Source organism: Vicugna pacos, chromosome 32 (genome assembly GCF_048564905.1).
Source record: "Vicugna pacos chromosome 32, VicPac4, whole genome shotgun sequence".
In the NCBI taxonomy this organism is placed as follows: domain Eukaryota; kingdom Metazoa; phylum Chordata; class Mammalia; order Artiodactyla; family Camelidae; genus Vicugna; species Vicugna pacos.
Window position 1 is genome coordinate 2,796,795 of NC_133018.1, and position 24,431 is coordinate 2,821,225.

Consider the following 24,431-nt stretch of genomic DNA (forward strand, 5'->3'; position numbering starts at 1 on the left):
ATGCCAAGTGGCTGGAGTGGCTGCTGGGGAAGCTGACACTGTCTCTGCAGCACTTGGATTGGGAGGTCCTGGCAGCCAAACCCTTCCTGGCCACCAAGCAGTTCTCCCTGGCAGATCTGATGGACTCAAAGAGCTGATGCAAGTGAGGTTCTCCTGCCCGCCTGCCCTCTCGGGGTACTCAGGGTGTAGCCTGAGCCCCTTCCAACTGCTCTGTCTTCCCAGCCCACTGCCTTCAGTTGTGACCTATTCTGAGACTGGCCCTGGCTGGCAGTTTGGTGGGCCCTTGTGGAGAACCCCCTGGGCACGAAGCTTGTCCAGGAGGCCCACAGGCTTGTGCTGTAGGCTTGGGACCCCCAAGAGGCCCAGTAGGACCCCCAGCTGGCCCAGAAGCTGGTGCAGAAAGTGAAGGAGCAGCTGCACTGAGGGGATACTGGGCCCCTGCCCTCCGCCGTCTGCAGTAAACTTGCTCTCTCCCTCCGCACACCTCCAGCCTCACTGTGCAGGGAAGTAGGGTCTCTCCAGGAGGGAGTCCTCCTGGGAACTCTCACAGGATCACGCAGCTTGGAGTGGGCAGCACTCAGGCCTCCCCCTGGTGTCCAGTTACCTTTCTCAGCTGCCAGGTGCTGAGTCCAGACACACAGCCTGGCCACAGCCAGTCCCAACCCAGACTGGAAGTTCCCAGGCTCCTCTGCGTGGCACGATCTGGCTAGCCTCCCACTGTGTCTGCGGTGGCATCATCCCTGATGGCCCGACAGCTCCCCATGCTCCCATTTCTTCCTCTTCACCCATTTCTAGTTGCAATTCAGGACAAGGTGATCTGTGAATACCCCCAGTCTCTGCTTCTGGAACCCTCCTGGGTGAGTCATCATCCCTGGACCCAGCAAAGCCCCTTCAGTCACATTCTGCGTTGAAGGCCTGGCCCAGGGAACTCCCATGTGTAAACTGTTCTCAGACCCAGGCCAGGGACACATATGGGTGCCCCCAGGGAGGGGAAGGACAGGGTCACAGCCACCCCCCACCCCCTGGCCCCGATCCACAGGCCTCTCCCCAGCCCACTCCTGGCCTCCTCAGAATCCTGGTGCTGCGAGAATTCCAGGCTTCCCAGCCTCATGACAGCACCAAGTGAACAAGAGGTTCCAGAACGCGGGGTCCTGGGCCTGGGCTGGTGGGCACAGGGCCAGGGTGCAGGCTGCATATCAGCTCAGGTTGGGTGTCTGCCAGCCGTGGCTGGGGCCCTACTTGTGTCTCCATGGGCCTGGAGCTCTACCTGGACCTGCTGTCCGCCTCCTGCCGTGCCGTCTACATCTTTGCCAAGAAGAACGGCATCCCCTTCGACTTCCAGTTTGTGGATCTGCTGAAAGGTGGGTCCCAGCACTGCCTGGCTGGGCTAGGTCCTGGGGGAAGGCAGGACACAATGTTGGGGCGTTTCTAAGAAACGGAGACAGGGACAGATCAGAGCCCCCTCCCCTCTGGAGTCCATGGGACAAGAAATGCTTCCCAAGAGAATTATGGGCTGTGCACCTGCCCACCCTGCCTTCGCCAGTCCCTGCTGACTCTGCTGAACAGGTTTTACAGGGTGAAATGGAGGGAGGAGGGGTGGAGGGCCCCCGATTTCCCTCCCAGTGCCCTCACCTCCTCCTTGTGGGTGTCTAGCACCTGGTCAGCTGCAGGACCTGCCAGATTAGGCTGGCAAAAGTCACAGAGGTGGGTGCTGATTTCGTATTGCTTCCGTCCACACCCATCCTCTCCCAGTGTTCAAGCCCCAACCCCAGGTGAGGTTCATAGCCTTGAACGCCACCCAGGCACGGAGGGGGCTTCAAAATCTCTGCTCGCAGAGGCAGTAGCCTCTAGAACAGAGGAGATACAGGAGACCCAGAAATAATTAGGGTGTGAGTAGGGTTCCCTGGAAATGTTTCCGATGGATCTGAAGGAGGTCTCCGGGGGGCTGGGGGAGGGGGGCAGGGGGAGCCAGGACCCTAGAGCTTTTATTCATAGGCTGTGGCTTCAGGCCCAGAGTTGGGAGTGGGAGCTGGAGGCCTTCAGCTTCTGTGAGCCAGAGTTGCCCTGGTCACAGAGCCTGGAATGGGGTCCGGAGTCCTGACCTAGACCCTGTTCTGCTGCTGACTTGCCCTCTTACCTGGGGGAGCCACGTGCTTCCTCTGGAGAGAAAGGCATTTCTCCCTCTGGAATACCCGGGCCTCTCTTCCCTGGGGTCCCAGCAGCCTCAGACCTTCCTGCCCCTCTCAGGCCACCATCACAGCAAGGAGTACATCGAGATCAACCCCCTGCGGAAGCTGCCCAGCCTCAAAGATGGAAAATTTATCTTATCTGAAAGGTAATAGTCTTCCCTGGAGCCTCTCTGCCGTCTGCCTCTGCGGAGACTCAGCGGCAGCCCCACCGGCTAGTGCCGACCGATTTTTTTTTTTACTATGGAAAATTACAAGGGGTGGGTAGAGCTCAGTGGTAGAGTGCGTGCTTAGCATGCAGGAGGTCCTGGGTTTAATCCCCAGTACCTCCATAGAAAAAAAATAGTAAATAAACCTAATTACCATCCCCCCAAAACCCCCCAGAAACTAGATGAAAATTACACACATACACCAAAGTAGAACAAATATTAAGTAATGAGCAGAACGAGCCCCTGCACCCATCCCCGTAGCTCCAGCAGGTGTCCACTAGGGGCCCTTTTTGCATCATCTGAACCCCACTCTTTACCCCAGCCTCCTGGCCACCCCATCACTTCACTCATAAAGTGTTTAGGAATGAACTTCTAAGAGAGATAAGGGCTCTTAAAAAAAAAGCTCCACCAGAATGCCATGACGACACCTCATAAAATTAATAATTATTCCTGGAATTCATCAAATAGCCCGTTCATATTCAAAAGTCTCAGAATATCTCATAAATATTTCCTTTGTAGTTCGTGCATTGGAATCAGGGTCCACATAAGCGGCAAGATTTGCAGCCGACTGATCTGCCTGTTCAGTCTCTTTTTCCCTGCAGCCCCCTCCACGCCCCACTTTGGACCTTTGCGTGTTTGCTGTGAGTGAAGAAGCCGGGCCCTTTGTCCTGCAGAGTTTGCCACGGTCTGAATTCTGCTGACTGTGTTTTCTTGGTATTGCATAATGTGGATTCCTTTCCCTTTATTTCCTGTAAATTGGTAGTTAGGTCTTGAGGTTTGGTAAGGTGCAGGGTTGATTGTCAGATGGCTTCACAGGGGGTCTCATAACTTAAAGTCTAGCTCCCAAGTGGACCATGGAAGTCTGGGGCCCAAGGCCTGGTACTTTGCTAGGACTGCCGTAACAGAGCACCACTCACTGGCTGGCTTGGAACAATAGAAATACATTTTCTTGTAGTTCTGTGGGCAGAAGTCTGAAATCAAGGTGTTGGCAGGGCTATGCTCCCCTTGACGGGGCCAGGAAGGATCTGCTCCTGGCCTCTCTCCTGGACTCTGGTGGCCTCAGCTCTTTCTTGCCTGGTAGATGGCCGTCTTCTCCCTGTGTGTATTCATATCACCCCACTCTGTGCATGTGTCTCTGTGTCCAAATTTCCCCTTTTTAAAAGGACACCAGTCATATTGCATTAGCGTCTACTCTTATGACCTCATTTTAACTTGATGATCTCTGTAAAGACCTTCTTTCCAAATAAGGTTACACTCTGAGGTACTGGACATGAGAATTTCAACATGTCTTTTTAGGGGATACAATTCAACTCATAACAGTCTCCCCCCCGTTCATGTTCTGCCCATGTGTGAAACACATTCACCTCCCCTCAAAGTCTCTAAGAGACTTAATAATTTCAGCATCAACTCTAAGTCCAAAAAGCCATCCTCTAAATCACCCAAATCATGTTTGAGTGAGATTCAGAGTTTGATTCATCCTGGGCCAAAATTCCTCTCCATCTATGACCCTGTGAAACCAGACGACAAGTTATCTTGTTTCCAAAATACAGTGGGAGGGACAGACATAGGCTAGACCTTCCCATTCCAAAACAGAGGAATAGGAAGGGAAAGAGCTCGAGTATCCCCAGCAAATCTGAAACCTAGCAAGACAAGCTGCACTGGATTTCAAGGCTTGAAAATTGTTAAAAATCAAAATTCAGCTGTGTAAATTTGAAGATCTCATTGGCTTTATACAACAATTCATGAATGGGGCAGCATCCCACCTAGAAAGGAGCTCTGAAGAGCTGCCTTTTGTAGGCAAACGGAGGTAGGAAAAGGAAGTTTCTAGGAAAGAGTGGATTGTCTGGGACAAAGTCATTTTCCTTTGGGGGGCAGGCATGGGTTTATCAGGCAGAATTCCTCACTAGTGCTGACCAGGGAATTCAAGACTGACTGGTAAAAGGTCACATTTCTGGGAAAAGCTGAAACTTCAGTTAGGTTAGATATTAAGTCTTGGTTTGCTGACATGGGCCTTAGCACAAGTGACTCCATTTTGGGTTTTTGGTTTCTCTCTCTCTTTTTTTAGCAGGATTATCATTTTTGGCTCCATGTTCTGTTCTCTGCCCATCAGGGTGGTGGCCCCACCCTCTGGGACCAGGGAGGCCAAAACCTGGCCCCACCCCCACTATCCTGGGCCTGTGGTGGCAGGACAGCCCTTCTGGCCCTGAGACTCCCTCTGGGTCATTCTTTCCCTTTCTTGAAGGCCAACACACATGCACAGTTGAATAGCCCCATCAGCCCATTTTGTAGATGTGCCTCACAGTCTTCCTTCATTTCACCCCATCTGGCTCCTTCTGATGGTCTGTTAGATCCACAAGTCACATGCCTATCTCTTAAAATGTTATTTTATTATTTCTGGGGGTAAATTAGGTTTATTTAATTTTTTTTTAAATGGAAGCACAGGAGATTGAACCCAGGACCTTGTGTATGCTAAGTATATGCTCTACAACTGAGCTATACCCTCCCTGCCCCCACACCTGTCTCTTTACCAAGTGATTGTCAGCTGCACTCTCCGTGTTCTCTCCAGAGCAGGGCCCCAACCTCAAAGTGCCAGGGCTGCTTCCCTCTGCCCTTGGCCTTATATGCCACCATCTCTTCCAGGTGGTCCTTCCCTCCCAGGTCCCAGTCCTGGGCCTGGGAAGGCTGTGAATCCACTACCATCCCTCTTGGGTCTTCTCCCATGACCTGCTCCTCCCCCACCCCCTCCAGCCTCCCAGCCCCTCTGCCCAGGTGTGTCTATCAGGGCTCTGAGTGAGGGGCTAAGGACACCAGCCACAGAAGGCAGACACAGCTTGACCAGTTTGAATTTATTGGTGGACGTGACAAACCAGGGGAATTTGGGCCTGGCTATTGGGGGGCTGATGCCCTTCCCCACCCAGCCCACCGTTCGGCTTCTCACTTTCATCAGCAGTTCTGAAGCTGCATCTTTGAAGCACCTATTCCTCGGGAAACAAGCAGCCTCTCCTTCGTGGGTGATCTGAAGTTCCTAGGGAAGGACAGGGACAGGCAGAGTCTGAGTCACCTGCTTGCTTGTGGGTCACTCACTGGTCGGGGCACTGGGACCCATGACTGCTGGTCACCCCTGGCCAGAATCGCTGATGGTGGAGCAGCAGTTCCCTGCAGGCAAAGTAGGGGAAATGGTGCTGTGCAGACAAAAGGCCAAATGCCCGTTGCAGGGTCATCCCAGGGCCTGGGATGCTGCCAGGTGCCTGTCCCCCAGGAGATGGGGCTCCTCCAGTCACAGCAAGCTCTGGTTGGCTCTGGAGGCAGGAGGTATAGGAGAACTTGGTGGCGTGGGTGGGCCCCACTTGGCGGGAGGGCTGGTGGCAGTTAATAAATGTGGAGGTCCCAACCTGAAGATGCAGGACTAAGAGACACTGAGAGTGTGGTGGCGGGGGTAGTGGGCATGGGCAGAGGGTTGCAGGCATCTCCGACCGTCTCTGACCTCTCCCCCTCCTCCCCTACCCTCTTCCACTCACACCCACAGACTCTAGTTTTTCCAAATTTACCAAGCTCCCTCTTATCCGTATTTCCACACACTGTCCCCATCTGGACTGCCCTTCCTGTCCCAATCACCAACTCCCTCTCGCCTGAAGTTCTCCCTCCCTGCCCTCATTGATGGGCAGATTGCCTGCCTTTCTGGGGCTGGTCCTCCTTCTGGAGGTGGGTCAATGCCTAGAGCCTGTGGCTGGAGGCCCCGTCCGCTCTGGGTGGGTGGAGGAGGGGTGCTAGGGAGGCAGAGGCGAGCCCTGACTGGCCTCACTGCAGCGTGGCCATCCTCTTCTACCTGTGCCGCAAGTACAGCACACCCTCGCACTGGTACCCGCCCGACCTGCACACACGCGCCCGCGTGGACGAGTTCATGGCCTGGCAGCACACGGCCATCCAGCTGCCTATGAACAAGATCCTCTGGATCAAGGTGAGTGGGGCCATGGCTTGTCTCAAGCAAGTGTCCTCCTTCTCTGGGCCTCATTTCCGCAGGGCCCTTTCCTGCCCGCCTTCCGGAGTTGACGGGAGTCTGATGTGAGCCACTGGGTATGAAAGAGCCTTATAAAGACAAGGGGAAGGGTGCCCAGGAGGGGACTCAAGACATTTCGTTCCAAATTAGAAAATATCAGAGTCCAAGGGCCCATAAAGACCAGCAGATTTGAAGATGATGCATAACCAGCCCACGTGCCGTGACTCCCTGTCCTATGCCTGTGACAAATCACTGATCAGTCGCAGGATTCTTTCCTGCTGGGACCTCAGAATCCCTCTGAACAATGGCTCCAGGCAACTGCCACTAACCAGACCTGCTGAATGAGGTGACACCACTTTCTATCCTCGGTACTGTCCACACCTCTCTAGCGGACAAGGGTACTGAGGCCCGGAGGGTCAGATGCAGCCTCCTCTCCCCTCCCCTGGCCAGCTGCTGATCCCAATGATCACGGGCGAGGAGGTTCCTGCTGAGAAGACGGAGCAGATGCTGGCAGAGGTGAGGAACAACCTGCAGTTCTTCGAGGAGAAGTTTCTGCAGGACAAGATGTTCATCACCGGAGACTGCATCTCCCTGGCCGACTTGGTAGCTCTGGTGGAGATGATGCAGGTGTGCAGGGGGCGATGGGGGCCCTGGTCAGTATGCAAGGTAGCCACTTTGGTCCCTGGTCCGTGCGCAGTGCAGACCTGCACCGGGAAAAAATTCCAGTTTTTCTGTCCAAGGAGGTGCAACCCCTTAATTGTCAACCCCCACCCCTTCTGCTTTGCCCACTCCCACCCCATGTGGGATATCTCCCAGATATCCTGGCTGCATGTGTCATAGGCTGCCTCCTGGGTCTCTTGTTCCAGCCCTGTGCTTGATCACAGAGGGAGGCTCAACACAGGAGACAGATAACTGAATTCCTCCCACCCTCATCTGGGGACAAGGGGTTTTCCTGGAAGAAGGCAGGACCCCATGGGAGGTTTCATGCTGGAGCAGTGGAAACCCCCTGAGTAAGGGTCACCTCCAAGATGGATTCAGGAGCCTTGGAGCAAGACCAGTGACTGAGAGTCCTGGGGGATCCTGGATCTTTCATCCCCACCCCTCATCTATTACACAGCCTGCGACCCCTGACCCAGGACCTGGGGGTCAGCAGACTCACTCTTCTCAGGGGTGGATGGGGAGAGCCGCTGAGGCTGTAGGAGAGGAATCTGGCGGGTCCCCAGGCTGACCACTCCATCCTCTTTGTCTCTCCACAGCCCATGGGGGGCAACCATAACGTCTTTCTCAACAACTCCAAGCTGGCTGACTGGCGCATGAGGGTGGAGCTGGCCCTCGGCTCCGGCCTCTTCTGGGAGGCCCACCAGCGGCTGATGACGTTGGCAGAGTGGGACTGCTCAACGTTGGATCCATGGGTCAAGGAGAGGATCTGCAATTTGCTGCAGAAGTTCAAGTAGAAGCAGCGCCCCCAGTAGGGCCTGGCTGGCTCAGCCCTCTGAGCCTCCTTCCTTAGGGGAGACGCTGAAAACCACTGTTTCTTTGACTAATAAAGAATGGAGCAGCCACCATTGCTGAGCTTGGGATGTAGGGTGAGCATAGCATCTGATGCAGGGCTGGGTGGTAGGTGCAAGCCCCCCCAGCTTCCAAAGAGAACTTAAAAATTAAGGCTGAGATGTGATTAAACTATCAACAGTAATAGTTGATGACTTCAGTACTCCACTTTCACTGATGGCTAGACTAGTGAGACGGAAGACCACCAAGGAAACAGAGGGCCTGAACCATGCTCTGAACCCACGGGCCTGTCGGGTGCACAGAGCACTGTGCCAACAGCAGCAGAGCAGCCTCAGGTGCATGTGCAGTACTTTCTAGGATAGACAACGTTAGGCCATAAAACAAATCCCAATAAATGTAAACAGACTGAAATCATACAACGTGTGTTTTCTCTGTACACAGTGGGATGAAGTGAGAAATCAATAGCAGAAGGAAAACGAGAAAAAGAAATGTCTAGAAGTGAAACAATACGGTTTTAAACAATAGATCAAAGAAGAACTCACAAGGGAAATTAGCAACTACCTCAAACAAATGAAAGCAAAAACATAACACACCAAAATTTATGGGATGTGGGCAAAAGCAATGTTAAGAGGGACATTTAAACTGCAAACACATACAGATCTCAAGTCCATAACCTAATTTACACCTTAAGGAATTAGAAAAAGAAGAGCAAACTAAACCCACAGGCAGCAGCAGAGAGGAAATGATAAAGGTAAACGTGGAAAGATCAGTGAAATAGAGAATTAAAAACAATTAGAGAAGATCAATGAGACAAAAAAAATTGGATTTTTTAAAAAGTCAATGAAATTGACAAACTTTTAACTAGAATGACCGAGAGAAAAATTAGACTTGAATTGCTCAAATCAGTAATGGAAGTGTGCACACCCCTACTGATCTTACTGAAAGACAAAGGATTTTAAGGAAGTACAGTGAACAGTTGTATGTGAACAGACTAGATAACCCAGATGAAATGGGAAAATTCCTAGAAACACCTTTTTACCAAAATAGACTCAAGAATAGAAAATTTGAATAGATCTATGACAGATAAGAATTTGAAATAGTAAAAAAAAAAATTTGAAATAGTAATCATAAAACTTCCTACAAAAAAAAGCCTAGGACCAGATGGCTTCACTGGTGAATTCTATGAAATGCTTCACGAATTAACACCAAACCTTCACAAACTCTGCCAAGAAATAGAAGAGGAAGAACATTTCCCAGCTTGTTCCACGAAGCCAGCATTACCTTGATACCAAAGTGACTAGCAGTAATCTTTTACCAAGATGTTTGCTTGACTGCGTGTATTGCTAACAAAAATCACATATAAACTACCTTTCCCCTGTTACCTCTTCAGAGAAGCTCCCTAGAGCTGAGAGGCTATTTGTCAGACTATAGTTCTCAACAAGACCCTGGATAAAACTTAACTCACAACACTCTGGTGTGTTTTTTGTTTGTTTTCAGTAGACAGTTACCATTTTTTGGTTGTTGCGAGAATAATTAAGAACTACTTGGAGGTGGGGAATGGCTCAGTTGTAGAGCATGTGCTTAGCATGCACGAGGTCCTGGATTCAATCCCCAGCATCTCCATTAAAAAAATAAAATAAAGTAAGAACAAAATTAGAAAGAAAAAAAAGGGGGGTATAGTTCAGTGGTAGAGTTCTTGCTTAGCGTGTACGAGGTCCTGGGTTCCATCCCCAGTACTGGTAATAACTAACTAACTAAATAAATAAATCTAATTGCTTCCCCCTCCAAAAAAAATTGTTAAATACTTAAAAAAAACAAAAACTGCACACTCAGCAAATTTCAAGAACACCATGCAGTGTTGTTAACTCTGATCACCAGGCTGTGCATTAGATCTTCATAACTTTTTCGTCGTCGGTATCCAAAACTTTATACCCTTTGACCAACATCTGCCCATGTGCCCCTCTCCCCAGCTCCCTGTAACCCATTCTGCTCTCTGCTTCTAAAAGCGCCACCTTTTTTTTTTTTTTTTAAATGGAGGTACTGGGGATTGAACCCAGGATCTCGTGCATGCTAAGCAGGTACTCCACCACTGAGCTACACCGTCCCCTCTCCCCATCATTTTGAAGATGGAGAAGCAGAGGCCCAGAGGAGGGATGTAGCAAGCTCAGGAAGTTGGACTGAGGAGCAGCAAGACCAGTGGTCAAATTCTAGGCGTACATTGGGGCGAAGTGAGTGACCACGCAGACCTCAAGCCCTGAGGATTTGCCGCTTGTTAGCAACACGATCTCTGGAGCGTGGGACCAAGAGCATGGACGCCGGAGCCAGACTTGCTGAGCTTGTAATCACTCGGTGCCTCAATTTCTTCATCCCTAAAATGGGGACAACAGGAACTTCTGACGCACGCTACATCGGGTTTGAGCCTTGAAGACGTCGTCCTCTGGGAGAAGAGCCGGGGACTGGGGCCCCTCTGCGCGCCCCCGCCCACCCCAGGCGGACCTTCCCGGCTCCGCGCGCTGGACCCAGCCCCCGCCCAGCCCGCAGACCCGCCGCGCGCGGGCGATTGGACCCAAGTGCGAGGCCCGGGCACCAATGGGGAGAGGCCGGGGGGTGGGCCGCGCCGCCGGTCGTCAGTCCCAGCGCCCGCCTTGCTGTGTCCGGTGTCCCTGGCGTCGCGAGGCCGGCCTGCCCCCACCATGGGCCTGGAGCTGTACCTGGACTTGCTGTCCCAGCCTTGCCGCGCCGTCTACATCTTCGCCAAGAAGAACAGCATCCCCTTCGAGCTGCGCACCGTGGACCTGCGCAAAGGTGGGCCCGGGCCGGGTTTGGCGGACAGAGAAGTCGGAGAGGGATCCGGGAGGCCAAACGCCAGTTAGGGGGACCCTTCCCCTCGCCACCCACTTCCTGGGCCTACCCGGAAAATGTGAGCCACTAGGGAGCTCTGAGATTCAGGGATCCCCCTCAACTCTGCTGGGTCCCATAAAACGGACAGCGGGGCTCAGCTGACAGCAAATAAAGAGGTGTGGAGACATGAGGAAAAGCAAGACCTGGAGAACAGAGTGGGGTGCACCTGGGTGTAGGGATAGGGCGCCCCAGGGAAAGAAATGGAGGCAGGAGGAGAGGGGTCCAGGGGGCCGCGAGTGGGGATGCGGCAGAGTGAGTGCCTCCTTTGTGACCCCAACTGCTGAGTTTCAGCAACCGCAGGCTAAAGCCCTGCTCTCTGCTCAGGCCCTGGCTGCACTGGGTCCTCTGCCCCTGTCCCACCCCAGTCCCTTCCTCCTCCTCCAGCTTTGCCTTCACTTACCTTGCCCTCTGCCTGTCTTATTCCTGCTGGGAAGAGGGGCACACCACCAGGGGTGCTGGGAGCAGGAGGGGGACTGCGGGGCTCCGAGCCCTGTATGCTGAGCAGAAGTGTTTGTTGCTCTGGCAGGTCTCCAAGGCCCCAAGGGCACAGCTGGCATGCCAAGGCAGCTGATGGGTGGGGGAAAAGCAGAAACTCCTTGTCGCTGGGAGAGGGGCGAGTAGGACAACTCAACTTGGCTGAGCCATCCACCCAGTGCTCCCGCTACTGTGGGCCTCGCCAGCCACCATTCCTGTGGACCAGCCTGCCCCTCCGCCTGAATCACCATCTCTTCCCATCCTCCTCTGGGCACTGCCACGTGTTCTGCCCAGGAGTTACCCTGCAGAATGTGGGGTAGGGGAGAGGGCATGGGGACAAAGGGATGTCCTGGCTGGGCTGTCAGATAGAGGGTGCAGTGGGAGTGGGGAGGAGAGGGTCCCTGGTGAAAGAACAGTCTGAAGATGGAGGCCAGGGCGTGGTTTAGGTGGAAGATGCAGGCAATAGTGTAGGGCTTTGAGGTGCTTCTCCCTGATCCTGTGGTAATAGGGAGCCACTGAAGGCTGTTGAGCAGGGCAGCTATGACATGTAAGTGCCCCTCAGAAGCTTCTCTCTGGTTGCATCTGAAGGAACAGAAAACACTCATATGAGCTCAAAGCAGAGGTCAGGGTCCTCTGGGGACACTGGGCGGCATCTTTCAGGGGCTGTGATGGGACAAGAATGCAGAGCCTAAAGATGGGGCCATCTCTCTCCCCAGTGCTCAGGGCAGGGTGAGCCAAGGGACACAGTGAGGCAAGGGGAAGTTGATTGCTAGTAAGTAGACACCAGGAAAAGGTCATCTGTCTGTATTAGGGGCCCCTACCTTCCAGTCCATAGGGAAAGGGGCACTGGAGGGAGTCAGAGTCCACTCAGGTGGCCAGCTGCTCCACCCCTGCAGCTGGGGACACCTGCCTGTAAGCTCCTGATGTTGGTGATGGTGGAAAGGCAGTGAGCGGGGGTGCCCTGGCTGGAGCACCTTTGTCTCTGTTTTATGAGGTGGGGGTGCTGTGATGGGGGAGGTGATCCCCCCAGGACTTGGCAAAGGATGTCAATGTCTATTTTGCACCAGCTAGCAGGGCAGCCTCCCCTCCCCACCACTAGCCTTTCCCACACCAGAGAGCAGTGGGGGGCTGGGAAGAGCCAGGAAATTGGGCCCTGGGCCTTGCACCGGGCAGGGTGGGGTGCATGGGCACAGCCACCCCAGGCTCAGTGCTTCCTTCTACTGTCCACCACGGTGGGCTCTTTGCAGGCCAGCACCTCAGCGATGCCTTTGCCCAGATCAGCCCCCTGCAGAAGGTGCCTGTCTTGAAGGATGGGGACTTCACTTTGACTGAGAGGTAACCAGGGCTCTGGGACTGCCACCAGACCTCAATGGAACCACCTCATCTGAGCTCTCTGTTTTATAGAAGAGAAACCATAGCCCTCAGAGGTGAAGGGCCCTTTGCCCAGCATCCCAGAGAGTCAGGGCTGGAACCCAGGCTCCTGCCTGTGTACCAGTTCACAGGGATAGTTGGCAGAGCAAGCTTTTTCACATCTATACCATTCCTGTGGTGGTGTGCGGGAGGGGGAAGGCAGGGGTGCAGGGTAAGGCAGCCTCATCCTCCATAGGGCAGCCCTCTGGGCAGACTTGTGCTGAGATGCCCCAGGGGCATCTAGGCTACCCAGTGGCTCTTCTCTGAGCTGCTGCTTCCCTGGGTGGGCCCCGCTTCTAGTGGTTGGACCCCCAGACACATGGATGTTTTCCAACACAGCAGTCCCAAGAAGTAGAAGTCTCTTTAGGGGAAAGTCCAGTCTTTACCCAGGTCGTCCCCTTCATCACCTAAGTCACCCCTCCCACAACAAGGGGAACCTAGAACTTTAGAACTTGCCCCTGGAATGGATGCAACCCCAGAGGACTCCCCTGACATTCGAGCAGAGCCATCGTCCTTCCTGCTGCCCCTACCTGAGCCCAGTGTTGCCCAGTGTTGGGTGCCCGTGGGGACGCACCTGGGGCAGCGTGTAATCTGCATCGCCCTGAGTCTTCTCTGCCCCGAGGGAGGTCCTTTGCTCCCAGCAACCTGCAGCTTTCCTCCCAGGTCGCCTGGGCCAGTGGCAGATAGAGGTTTACTGTCCTTTTGGCTGAGGGGTCCAGCTCTAGGGGTACCCCAAACTTCTGAAGGCCTTCCTATGGCTCCAAATTCCCACATTCAGTGTCCTTCCAGGTCCATCCTCCTCCCAACAGCGTGGCAGCCCTCATAACCCAGGACAGGAGGAGAGCCTTTTCTGTCCTGTTGGTCCAGGATCCTGCAGCACCCCAGTGTTTCCAGCAGGATGCTTTAGGGAGAACAAAGGGATGATAGGAAAGCCATTTTGCACAATCAGGCCATGGGGGGTCTGAATGTCGGGCGATGGGAATGGATGCAGGCTGGAAAGAACTGAACTTCCTTAAGGCTCAGCTTTGGTGCCACCTTCTCCAGGAAGCTCTCTCTGGTCCTCCCATCAGAATCTGTCTCAGAACACTTGGCAGAATACTCTGTCGTGGGATTTTGCCTGGTGATAGGATGAGCTTGGTTATTAGCCTTAGAGAGATTTCAGCTCTGCCACCAAAGGCAAGTCCCTTCCCTATTCTGAGCCTGGCTTCCTAGTCTGGAAACTGAGCAAATACCTTGGCATGTGGTCAGGAAGATTAAGGAAGGGACTTGGTACCGTGCCTGCCCCTACCCATCACATCCTCCCCTCCCCTACAGTGTGGCCATCCTGCTGTATCTGACCCGCAAGTATAAGGTCCCCGACCACTGGTACCCCCAGGACCTGCAGGCCCGAGCCCGCGTGGATGAGTACCTGGCGTGGCAGCACACGGCCCTGCGGAGAAACTGCCTCCGGGCCCTGTGGCATAAGGTGAGGTGCCCCCACCCAGGTGGGAGGGGTGAGAGCGTCACCCCCAAAAGGGCACCATCACATTCTTAAGTTTGAATAGCTTCTATTGGCCTGAACTTGACTTCCTCATTCTTTCTTCTGTTTGCCCAAGCTGCTGTGAAACCCATCTTAGACGTTCTTTATTTGAGAAACGTATTTTTCAGTTCTAGAAATTCCATTTGGTTCTTTTTAGCGTTTCCATTTCTCTGCTTCAAATTCACCATCTGTTCGCCATCTAGGGGTAGTGGGGAACAAGGAGTTTATATTCCTTGATGACTTTAAAGAGAAATAAGATTATTTTCTTTCTAGTGTTGTTATGGTGGGAGCAATTGTTTTTTGTGGCTGTTGGTGTCCTAATCAGAGGTGGAACTCCTCGGGGGAGGGTATAGCTCAGTGTCAGAGCACATCCTGGGTTCAATCCCCAGATCCTCCATTAAAAAAAAGCTATTAAAAACAAAAAAGAAGTGGAATTCCTCATTTTTTGGAAAGTGCGTGGCTAATTCTGGGTCATGACTTTCATTGTTCTCTTTCCTATAATTTTTTTTAATATAAAAAGAAACATTAAAGAACAAAAGTCAAAAGACCTCTTTGTTGCCTTTGTTCCCTCCTGAAGCCCTGGGATCAGGTTCAAGTCCTTCCAGTTCATGGCTTTCTACATTGTTACATTTATGTGTATCTGTAAATAAGGTTTTGCTTTGAGTGCTTGAAATTTTATATAAACGCTGTCATACCATTCTGCAACTTGCATTTTCTCGTATTCCTGTGGGTGGATCTAATTTATGTTTTTCCAACTACTCTATAGCATTTCCTTATGTGAATAAATCAGAATTTGTTTATTACTCTTTGATGGTCTTTTACATTTAAAGAGGAATAGAAACACTTTAAAACTCTAAGAACTTTGGAACCACCACATCAGAACAGAAGGGAAACGTAGACAGTCTGTTGCAGGGGTGAGGCAGATAATATAGACATTATTTATACTAGAGGTGGGCCAGGTGGGGCTGGGCGGACTGATTACGTTGTACCCCACCCCTCCCACCCCCAAGGAGCAGCTTCTCCCCAGCAGCAGGCTTAGATGCTGAGCAGGGAAGCCAGGTAGGAATGCTGGCTCTGTGTGGCCAGCACCTTTATGTTAAAAAAAAGCTGGAAATCTGGACTTTTGTTATGAAATGTCTCCACTTTTAAATGTCACCAACTGATCCATAGCTTTAAAAACTCTGCAGCCAAAGGAATGTCATTAGCCCAGCACTGGCCTCCAGGCCACGGGTGGACGATCACTGACCTTGTCTACCTTGTTTGGGGGAGAAAACTGAAGCCACTAGGGCGTGTGTACAATCCTAGCCCTATTTACCTTTCCAGAGTCTCAGGCTCCCCAGCCACTGTGTGCCCTGACAGCTCTGTCAGGCCTGAGATTGTTGATGGCTTTGCCCTAAAATGCCCTCCCCCTGGGATCCTGGACGCCACCCTCTCCCACTCTCCTCCTTAGTAGCTCACTGGGGCAGAAGACATCAGTTCCATGCTTGGCTTAGTCTTCTCTTGGCTGTGCTATTTCAGGCAACTGATCATCCCTCTCTGGGCTTTACTTTTCCCCTTAGATGAACCGTGTACTATTATTCCTAGTTCATAGATGAGGACACAGAGGCTTAGAGGGTTTGGGTGTTTTGCTCTTGTTCATGTAGTTTAGAAGCGACAGAGTTGAGACCTTAAAAGCTTAGCCTCCTGGTTATCTGGTATGAGGTACTGATTTTACATTGTGGGGAAAGCAGTTAAAAAATAGATAGTTCCTAAGCCAACCCCGGCCCCTCAAAGTATTAAACTCATTGTTCAGATCTCAGAGGGGTTTGTGTCCTTCTTCAGATGCCCAGGGCTCAGCCAATCAGAGACTGTGGAAGCAGGAACAGTTCCAGGATAAGGAGTCCTTTAGGAATTTCCCTGAAGGCCTAGCCAGGCGGTGGAAGAAAGATGCACAGAACCAGGAAGTGGTGGTGGGGGGGTTGGGGGAGGCCTTCCTGCCCCGAGGCTGGGATGGCTCCTAACCCCCCACTTTGCCTGCCCGCCCACCAGGTGATGCTCCCTGTTTTCCTGGGTGAGCCGGTCTCTCCCGAGATGCTGGCAGCCACGCTGGCAAAGTTGGATGTGACCCTGCAGGTGCTTGAAGACAAGTTCCTCCAGGACAAGGCCTTTCTTGCTGGGCCCCACGTCTCTCTGGCTGACCTGGTAGCCATCACAGAGCTGATGCATGTAAGTGCTGTGGGCAGGGGTGCCGCTGAAGTCCTGCTCACACTGCCCCACCTGGGTGGGACTGTGCTTATGTGTGGAAACCTTCCCAAACCAGGAAGATGCTACCATGCTTGGCTTCACCCATCCACCCCCATCCTATCCACTCTCTCCCTATAGCCTGTGGGTGCTGGCTGCCAAGTCTTCAAAGACCGACCCAAGCTGGCTGCATGGCGCCAGCGTGTGGAGGCAGCAGTTGGGGAGGTCCTCTTCCAGGAGGCCCATGAAGTCATCCTGAAGGCCAAGAACTCTCAGCCTGCAGACCCCATCATAAAGCAGAAGTTGATGTCCAGGGTGCTGGCCATGATCCAGTGAGCCTGGAAGCCTTTCTCCTGTTCTACCCTTGGCAGTTCACAAAGCACTTTCATTTCCAATGTCCCATGGGAGGGGGACCTGGAGAGCAGGAGTGACTTGCCTGAGTCCCACAGCACCTTTGCTCCCTGGGCCACGTTCCCACCCCACCCCATCTTCACAGCTGCCTGAAAGCCATGATTAGCCCTGATCTTGTCTCCTTTAACCACTGCATTTTCTTTTAGGTTTGGGAAATAAACCTGGGCTCAGCCTGAGCCTCTGCTTCTAACTCTAATGTGTGATTTATTTGACCTTCCTTTTGCCCTGGCCGTGGTCTTGGCTTCTATTCAAAAGACAGCCCCCTTTCCTAGGCCCTGTGGGTCAGCTGCCCCCAGCCCCCAACTATGGCTTCCAAGAGTGAAATGAACAAATGCCTTCTAGTTCTTAGAGAAAGACAGCAGGGGTAGCAGGCATCCACATGTGTTTGCTGCAGGCATACTGATCCAGCCTCCTAGGACGTGGCCCTTTGGCACCAAGGACTGTAAATCATGAGTCCTGAGGAATTGGTCGGACAGGGAAAACCCAAGTAACTCTTGGGGTTAGGACTCAATCATGCAGGGCCTTAAATGCCACACCTAGGAGCTGCAAACCATAAACAGAAACAGAGTGCTCAGACTGCCTTTTGGAATAATATTCCGGCTGCTGGTGGGGGTTGGACTGGAGGGTGGCCAGAGAGGGAGCAGGGAGATTAGATATTGCAGTAATCTGGCCAAAAGTGACTGTGGAGGAGGGCAGTCCACTGAAGGGGGTGGAGAACATGGCCTGCCCAGCCTGCAGAGGGCTTCAGCACTTGGCCAGGAAGGTGCCCTCCTGGGGAGACAGGTCTTCCTCAAAGTGGGAGCAGGGGGCCCAGGGAGGCCAAGCTATTCTCAAATTTTCCAAAATGGATCCTCTTGCCAAGGGGCTTTCTCTGAATCTTGGGTTTGGGGCCAGGGTCTTTTTACCCAGGAGGCTGTCTAAGAGAGGGGGCTTGGGGTTGGGAGAATTTGGCCCTGCAGAGCAAGTGCGGGGGCTCTGGGCCCCTCTGCAGACCTCTAGATGGGCCCCATAGGGCTTCTGCTTTTCTGGAGGGATTAGCTGGGAGCGGAGCGTAAAATAATTTGACCCCGGGGATTGGGGAGGGGAATCCTCCTGGGGTGTGGACATTGCCCAGACACCCTCCCCAGCCTCCATCCTGGGCACTGGGCCCAGGGGCTGCTGCTCCTTTCTCCTCCTCCTCCAGTTGTGTTCCCTGGGGTCTCTGAAGTCCGTCCTCCCTCAGCCCCCTCCCTCCCTGGGGGAAAGGGGCTTCGGCCCAACTGCCTGCAGCGCAGCCCTTTCAACCCTAAATTCACTGAGGGTCTGCGCTGGAAGCGCCCTTGACGCCGTCTCCCCGGTACCATCCTCCCGCCCCATTTGACGCAGGTAGGCACTGTGGTCCTGGGAAGGGGAGTGACCTGGCGGCGAGACCCGGGTCAGAGTCTGTCTCTCTGTGTCCACCCCGCCAAGAAAGAGACTTGACTCGGGGAACCCCGAAGAGGGAAGGCGGGGGAGCAGGGCCGCCGCTGATTGGCCCAAAGTTGTCTGACGCAGTCCAATAAGACGGGAGGGCGTGGCCAGGCTCGGGTCCCCGCGGCGCGCGGCCGCTGGCTGGGTCCCTGGCGGTTCCTGCCCGCCGTTCCTGCCCCCGGGCCCGCCCGCCGCCCGCCGCCCGCCGCCCGCCGCCCTCGCCCCCTCCATGGGCCTGGAGCTCTACCTGGACCTGTTGTCCCAGCCCTGCCGTGCCGTCTACATCTTCGCCAAGAAGAACGGCATCCCCTTCGAGCTGCGCACCGTGGACCTGCTCAAAGGTGGGTCCGGCAGGCAGGCTCGGGGTCTGGGCCCCCGCTTCCACACGGACCCCCGCGCCACACTGTCGGGCGACCTGTGCAGACAGACGGGAAAAGACAGACTACCGTTGGAAACCGTGGTATCGCCCATTGGTTGTGTATTTTCAGTGTCTCGCCCTTTGCCTAATGAATACTAACCGTTCTTTAATATACAGGTTAAGAGAGAACAGAGCAGGCAGAGAGCAGTGGGGGTGTGGATGTGTGGGAGAGTGTAGGGAAGTGGAGGAAGGGACCCGGTACCTCCGTACTGGGGCTGGGAGAAAGCAATGAAACTGTCTCCTCCTTCCCAGTAGAAGCAGTTCCCCTCTCTTGAGTTTCTGCATCTGACGACAGGAGAAGGTTGTCCACCTGCATCTGGTCTCCTCTTTACTCCTACCAGTGCCTGCCTAGGTCCCCACCACTTCTACAGAATCCAGTGGCGGAGGCAGGGTGCAACCGGACAGCAGGGCAACCTCTGGGTTCAGAGACCCTCAGGCAGGCCAGGAGGGAAAGCCCTGCTTGGCTGAGCCTGCCCACCTTCTGCCTTTGGTGCCCCAGCCTGGACCACCAGCTGCTTGGGTGCCACTTTGCTTTGCCTTTTCAGCCCTCTTTGGGGTGGGGGCTGGGCAGAGGCAATTTCTTCAGGGAGAATGTGTAGGGGTGACTCAGTTCACCCAGTAGAAGGGCAAAGAGGCCAGAAGGTGGTCCTATGGCCAGGTTGGAGCCTGGCTCCACTGAGGCCCCTCAATGCCACACATTAATTGGTGTATCCTCCACACTGGCCCTGGTTGAGGAGGTATGCAGAAGTGAGTCAGACCCAGGAACACCCCTGGGGGAGGAGCCTTGAAGGTTTGGCACAGGAAGGAGAGAAGAGCTGACCTGCCTGATGCTGAGTGGATGAGAAGGGAAGGGATTGCTGGTGACAGTGAGGATTGCGGAGGGCTGGAGCTCAGGGGTGTGGGCGGCTCACCCAGTTGAAGTAGAAACATGAATTTCAGGGGACAAGCCTAGAGCCCAGGGAGGAGGCTGGAGTGTCTGACATAGGGGTGGAGTTGGGTGGGGCTGGGGGGGTTACAGCTGCAGGAAGTCACCCTCCCCTAAAGCCCAAGTGGAGATGCTACTTGGCCCAGGTTCCAAAGAGGGTGGACAGAGGAAGGGTGGACCTCTGGTGGGCTCAGTGTGTGTGATTCAGTGACCAGCAGAGTGGCCTCCTCTTCCCTGATGCCCCACCTGGAGAGAGGCCTCAGAAAGCTGGTGCCTGGACTTTGGGGGTGGGGTAGGAAGAGATCTGAGAGCTTGGAGTTCTCCCACCTGCTTCACTGGTCTCTCCCACAGGCCAGCACCACAGCGATGACTTTGCCCAGGTGAATCCCCTGAAGAAGGTGCCAGCCTTGAAGGATGGGGACTTCACCTTGGCTGAGAGGTAATAGGTCCCTGGGCTGCTGCCTGGCCTTGTAGGGCCAGTAAGCCATCTGTTTGTCCACTGTTGATGGCTCGGATCATGGCTTGTGTGCCCTGAGCACCTGTGCTGGTCCCAGGGTAGAGTGGGTTGAAATGGGCAGAGGTGCCCAGGGCTGGGAGGGGCAGCTGATCTTACTCCTGGTGCTCTCCATGCTCTGGATATTTTGGGGAGTGGTACTGGAGTTGCTTTCATCCTTCAGGACCCAGGTGGGCTCCCCTTCCTAGTGGAAGCTTTCTCTGAGCATGCCCCTATTTTCTGAAATCCCATGGCATTTTGTTTTTCACTTGGTGCCCTCAGGTCAGATCATGGGATGGCCCAGTGTAGAGATGTGTGATCCTGGGCAATCAGTTGACCTCTCTGAGCCTCACAGTCCTACTCTGTACCATGGAGATGGTGAAATGCTTCACCTACAGGAGCTGGGGAAAGACACATGAGGGGCAGGGGCCTGCCTCACCCAGGGCTTGGGCCCTGTGGAATGGCTCAAAAGTGACTAGGGCATGTTCCCTGCACCCACCACATCCCCCAGTGTGGCCATCCTGCTATATCTGAGCCGCAAGTATGAGACGCCCGACCACTGGTACCCCCAGGACCTGCAGGCCCGAGCCCGCGTGGATGAGTACCTGGCATGGCAGCACACGGCCCTGCGAACTAGCTGCACCCGGACCCTGTGGCAGAAGGTGAACCGTGGTGTTGGGGGAGGGGACGGGGGAGGGAGCCCTCCCAGGATGCTCGGGGGAAGGTGCTTTCTGTCTAAAACATTCCATTCAGACCTGAGACTTCAGAACACCAAATTCTAGAATGCCAGAGACTCCCTAGTCCAACTGGCTTGTTTCCTAGCGGGGAAACCAAGGAACAAAGCTGGGAAGTGACTCCCCCAATCTGCCTTGATTCCTCAGCTGCTGGAAATTAATCCCTTTTGCACATTCCAGGCTGCCTGGGAATATTGCCTTTTGGGGGAGAAAAGAATTGAACCCCCCTTTGCTACACACATACTTTCCAGATGGAGAGGTGTTCGTGAAAAAAACCCGGAAGAAATAAATGTTAATCTGACTTCTGGATAGGCAAGAATTTATAACCCTAATAACAGCGGGAGACTTAAAAAAAGACTAATCAACTTTACACAGTGAAATTTGTATATGGAAAAAAAAAGAATTAAACTTAAAACAGGTAAAAAACTGGGAAAGATCTCGGCAGTTATGTTAGAAAGAAGTAAAATTATTATAAGTTTTTAAATAGATTTTTTTCTTTTGGGGGGGTAATTAGGTTTATTTATTTATTTGTTTGTCTGTTTATTTAATGGAGGTGCTGGAGATTGAACCCAGGACCTTGTGTATGCTAGGCAGGCACTCTGCCACTGAGCTATAACCTCCCTGCCAAAGTAACATTCTTAATATTTAAGATGCTCTTAGACACCCATCAGATAATGACACAGGAGAAAAATGGGCAAAGGAAAGCGGCAGAGATGTAATTGAAGGACAGAGACAAATGGTCAATAAATGGATGAAAACACATTTAAATCCAGTTAAATCAAGTCAGTGCACATTGAAACAGCATGCAGATACCATTTTCACTTACCAAACGTGCAGATGTTTTTGGAATGTGAACTCTGTGTTATTACCCAAAGAGCACTTACACAGTGCCCGGTATACAGCAGGCACCCTGTGTGTGTGAGGAAGTGTGAGCTGGGCCTGCTCAGGCCCTGTCGGAGGTATACAACCACCATTCTGGAGGTCCACTTGGCACAGAGGTTTTCATAGCTTTAAAAGCTGTTCTGGGGGAGGGAGCCTGGTGCACTGGAGGGCAGAGTGGGGAGAAGTCGAGGAGAGTGGGTGTAGATCTTTGTCATTCAGTGTGGTCTGTGGACCAGGAGCTTGAGCACCACCTGGAAGCTTGTTGGAGAAGCAGTCTCAGGCCTCACCCATGTGTACTGATTACAAATGTACACCTGGGGAGGTGGGTATAACTCAGTGGTAGAGTGCATGCTTAGTATATGGGAGGTCCTGGGTTCAATCCCTAGTACTTCCATAAAAAAAAAAAAAGAAGGGATTGTACACTTAACCACACCCCAGAGGGATTTGCACGCACATTCCAGTTTTGAGAAGCCTGGCATGGAGTGGGAAGTGAGGGCGGGTGAAGGATGGCTTCTGCCTTGTATTGGGACTTTTGTAGTGAGGGCATGGGAGCCATGGAAGGCTTTTATGTAGGGAGAAGATATGGGCAGACTGGCATGGCAGAAGGATCCTTGTGGCTGCCCAAAGTGAGGACCCAGGGCGAGGTGGAGGCTATCTGTGTCTGTATAAGAGATGAGTCCCTGAACCCTTCTCCACCTGCCCACTTGCCAGATGATGTTCCCTGTGTTCCTGGGCCAACAAGTGCCGCCCGAAACGCTAGCATCTACTCTGGCTGAGCTGGACAGGTGCCTGCAGCTGTTTGAGGACAAGTTCCTGAAGGACCAGGACTTCCTTGCAGGATCCCACATCTCAGTGGCTGACTTGGTGGCCATCACAGAGCTGATGCATGTGAGTGTCATGGGGTGAGGTGGGCCACTGGGCAGTGGGGCATCCTGGGAGGGAGGCAATGGACCAGCTCAAGTTGCCCATTCTGACTGGGGGACCCCGGGTGGGTCACTTCCCCTTCGGAGCCTCAGTGTCATCATCTGTAAAAAGGGGTTTCAGAACCCCATCCTGCAGGGGTATTGAGGGGCTTCCCAGCATTTCCTGGATGAGAACCCCCAGCCCATCACATGTGTGGCAGAGGAGGGGAAATCCACCCAAGGGAGGGGTGGGATGAGGTCTTGCTGCCCTGGGCTTGGCCGGGCCCCACCCCTCCAGCTGGCTCCCTTTCCCCTTAGCCTGTCAGTGCTGGCTGCCAAATCTTCAAAAGCCGGCCTAAGCTGGAGGCCTGGCGCCAGCGTGTGGAGGCTGCAGTGGGGGAGGGCCTTTTCCAGGAGGCCCATGCAGCCATCATGAAGGCCAAGGACCTGCCTCCAGCAGACGCTGCCATGAAGGAGAAGCTGAAGCCCTTCATGCAGCTTTTGCTGCAGTGAGAGTGGCAGGCCTGCAGGGCAACATCGGTGGAGCTCTGTCCTCAGAATAAAGAAATGGCGCTGCCTCTCCCTGACTGTGAGCAAGACACCCTGCGACGCAGCATCGGGTCCACAGTGCCCTCCACCCATTGGTCCTGCGTTCCTTCTTCCGTCTGTCTGCTTACTTTACCCTTACCCTTTGCACGCTGACTTTCGTGTGATCTCTGGAAAGAGCTTTAGTAAACACAAATTTGACCCTGGCCCTCTCCTGTTTGAAACTTTCCCTTGGTGCCTTACTGCTCTGAGACTAGGGGACAAGTCATTGAATTTTGCATTCGAGGCCTTGCCCCTCCCACCTCCTCTGGGGCACCTCCTCTGATTTCCCACAATAGCCCATCATTTTCCTGCCATGCTCCAGCTCCCAGCTTCTCCTGGTCTTGGTGCAGGCTATTTCCGAAGCTTACAGGGTCTCTACTCACCTTTTTGCCTGGTGCTCTTCCTGGTCTTTTGGCATTTGTTACCATGCCCTTCTCCAGGGAGACCTCCTCAGCCCTAGGCCAAGTCAGGTGACTTGGGCCCTTCAGCCTCAGTGCTTCTCTCTCTCAGGGAACCAGGGAGCTGGTTCTGTTACCAGGAAAAGGAAAACAAGAATTACCTTGGTTCTTAGCCACCTTAAAAAAAAAAGAATTTTTGACGAGAGACAGAAAGAGTGATATAAGCAAGATTTTTATTAGTGAAGTAAAAAAATAGTAAAAGTACCCTCCCGAGAATTGGGAGGTGGTCAATCCAAGAGAGGAAAAAATGGCACTGTTCCTTTGTTTTTCCTGTTTTTATATCCTAGTTTTGTGATTAACAGCTCAGGTTCCTTGAGTTCTGGATTGTTCCTTTCCCCTTCGTCTCCCCCTGCCCTGTGCTCATTTCTGTCTAAACTACCTAACAGTTCCATGCCCCCTGGGCTGAGCACATGTCACAGTTGACTTGGTAAAGAGATGTCTCAACCAGGAATTACCTCAGTCTCCTAGATCTGTCTCCTCCCTCTGGGGTGACACTGTCTCCCATAGGTGGGGTACAGAGCTGGTTCATGAACCTCCTTGCAGGGAGGGAAGTCTCAGGTTAGTTCCTGGCCCTCCAGGTGCTGCTGAGAAGCCTTGCTCTCCCATGTCTACCTGTGACCCCAGCGTTATCTTCTCCACTCTGGGTCCCAGACCTGCCATCTGTCCCTTAGGACAGTCACAATCTATGTGTCTTATGTCATAGACCCTCTGATATCTGAATCATCTAATAAACTGCTAAGGGGACA

General features: G+C 53.3%; 3 protein-coding genes and 1 long non-coding RNA gene across 15 annotated transcripts; 3 read left to right on the forward strand and 1 right to left on the reverse strand.

The window, feature by feature from the left end:
- The first annotated feature begins 1,148 nt into the window (after window positions 1-1,148).
- On the forward strand, window positions 1,149-7,954 carry LOC102526214 (glutathione S-transferase theta-4). 2 transcript variants are annotated; one of them, XM_006213296.4, is made up of 5 exons: window positions 1,149-1,361; window positions 2,248-2,335; window positions 6,203-6,353; window positions 6,843-7,019; window positions 7,649-7,954. In XM_006213296.4, exons 1-5 carry the CDS (start codon window positions 1,250-1,252, stop codon window positions 7,844-7,846), a joined length of 726 nt encoding a protein of 241 aa, XP_006213358.1. In that variant the 5' UTR covers window positions 1,149-1,249; the 3' UTR covers window positions 7,847-7,954. The 2 variants fall into 2 exon arrangements, with proteins under 2 accessions (XP_006213358.1, XP_072809447.1); XM_072953346.1 differs by having other exon boundaries at window positions 1,161-1,361; window positions 6,239-6,353.
- On the reverse strand, window positions 5,223-24,336 carry LOC140690969 (uncharacterized). 5 transcript variants are annotated; one of them, XR_012066387.1, is made up of 8 exons: window positions 24,141-24,336; window positions 23,611-23,755; window positions 18,533-18,700; window positions 11,203-11,369; window positions 10,813-10,945; window positions 10,613-10,696; window positions 10,119-10,270; window positions 5,430-7,096 (listed from the first exon to the last, which is right to left on the reverse strand). It is a non-coding gene; the product is annotated as an uncharacterized lncRNA (long non-coding RNA). The 5 variants fall into 5 exon arrangements; XR_012066384.1 differs by lacking the exons at window positions 5,430-7,096; window positions 10,813-10,945 and adding an exon at window positions 5,223-5,420 and having other exon boundaries at window positions 24,141-24,335; XR_012066385.1 differs by lacking the exons at window positions 5,430-7,096; window positions 10,813-10,945 and adding an exon at window positions 5,223-5,420 and having other exon boundaries at window positions 10,148-10,270; window positions 24,141-24,334.
- LOC102525826 (glutathione S-transferase theta-1) lies at window positions 10,495-17,026 on the forward strand. Of its 5 annotated transcripts, none has more exons than XM_006213294.4 (5): window positions 10,580-10,706; window positions 12,524-12,611; window positions 14,001-14,151; window positions 16,234-16,410; window positions 16,567-17,026. In XM_006213294.4, the coding sequence occupies exons 1-5, from the start codon at window positions 10,595-10,597 to the stop codon at window positions 16,759-16,761; spliced, it is 723 nt and encodes a 240-aa protein (XP_006213356.2). In that variant the 5' UTR covers window positions 10,580-10,594; the 3' UTR covers window positions 16,762-17,026. The 5 variants fall into 5 exon arrangements, with proteins under 5 accessions (XP_031530590.1, XP_072809442.1, XP_006213356.2 ...); XM_072953340.1 differs by lacking the exon at window positions 10,580-10,706 and adding an exon at window positions 11,424-11,592; XM_031674730.2 differs by lacking the exons at window positions 14,001-14,151; window positions 16,234-16,410 and having other exon boundaries at window positions 10,495-10,706.
- On the forward strand, window positions 18,487-23,391 carry LOC140685392 (glutathione S-transferase theta-3-like). Of its 3 annotated transcripts, none has more exons than XM_072953343.1 (5): window positions 18,487-18,626; window positions 19,980-20,067; window positions 20,633-20,783; window positions 22,449-22,625; window positions 22,958-23,391. In XM_072953343.1, exons 1-5 carry the CDS (start codon window positions 18,515-18,517, stop codon window positions 23,150-23,152), a joined length of 723 nt encoding a protein of 240 aa, XP_072809444.1. In that variant the 5' UTR covers window positions 18,487-18,514; the 3' UTR covers window positions 23,153-23,391. The 3 variants fall into 3 exon arrangements, with proteins under 3 accessions (XP_072809444.1, XP_072809445.1, XP_072809446.1); XM_072953344.1 differs by having other exon boundaries at window positions 23,100-23,391; XM_072953345.1 differs by lacking the exons at window positions 18,487-18,626; window positions 19,980-20,067; window positions 20,633-20,783 and adding an exon at window positions 20,905-21,273.
- Window positions 24,337-24,431: the final 95 nt, after the last annotated feature.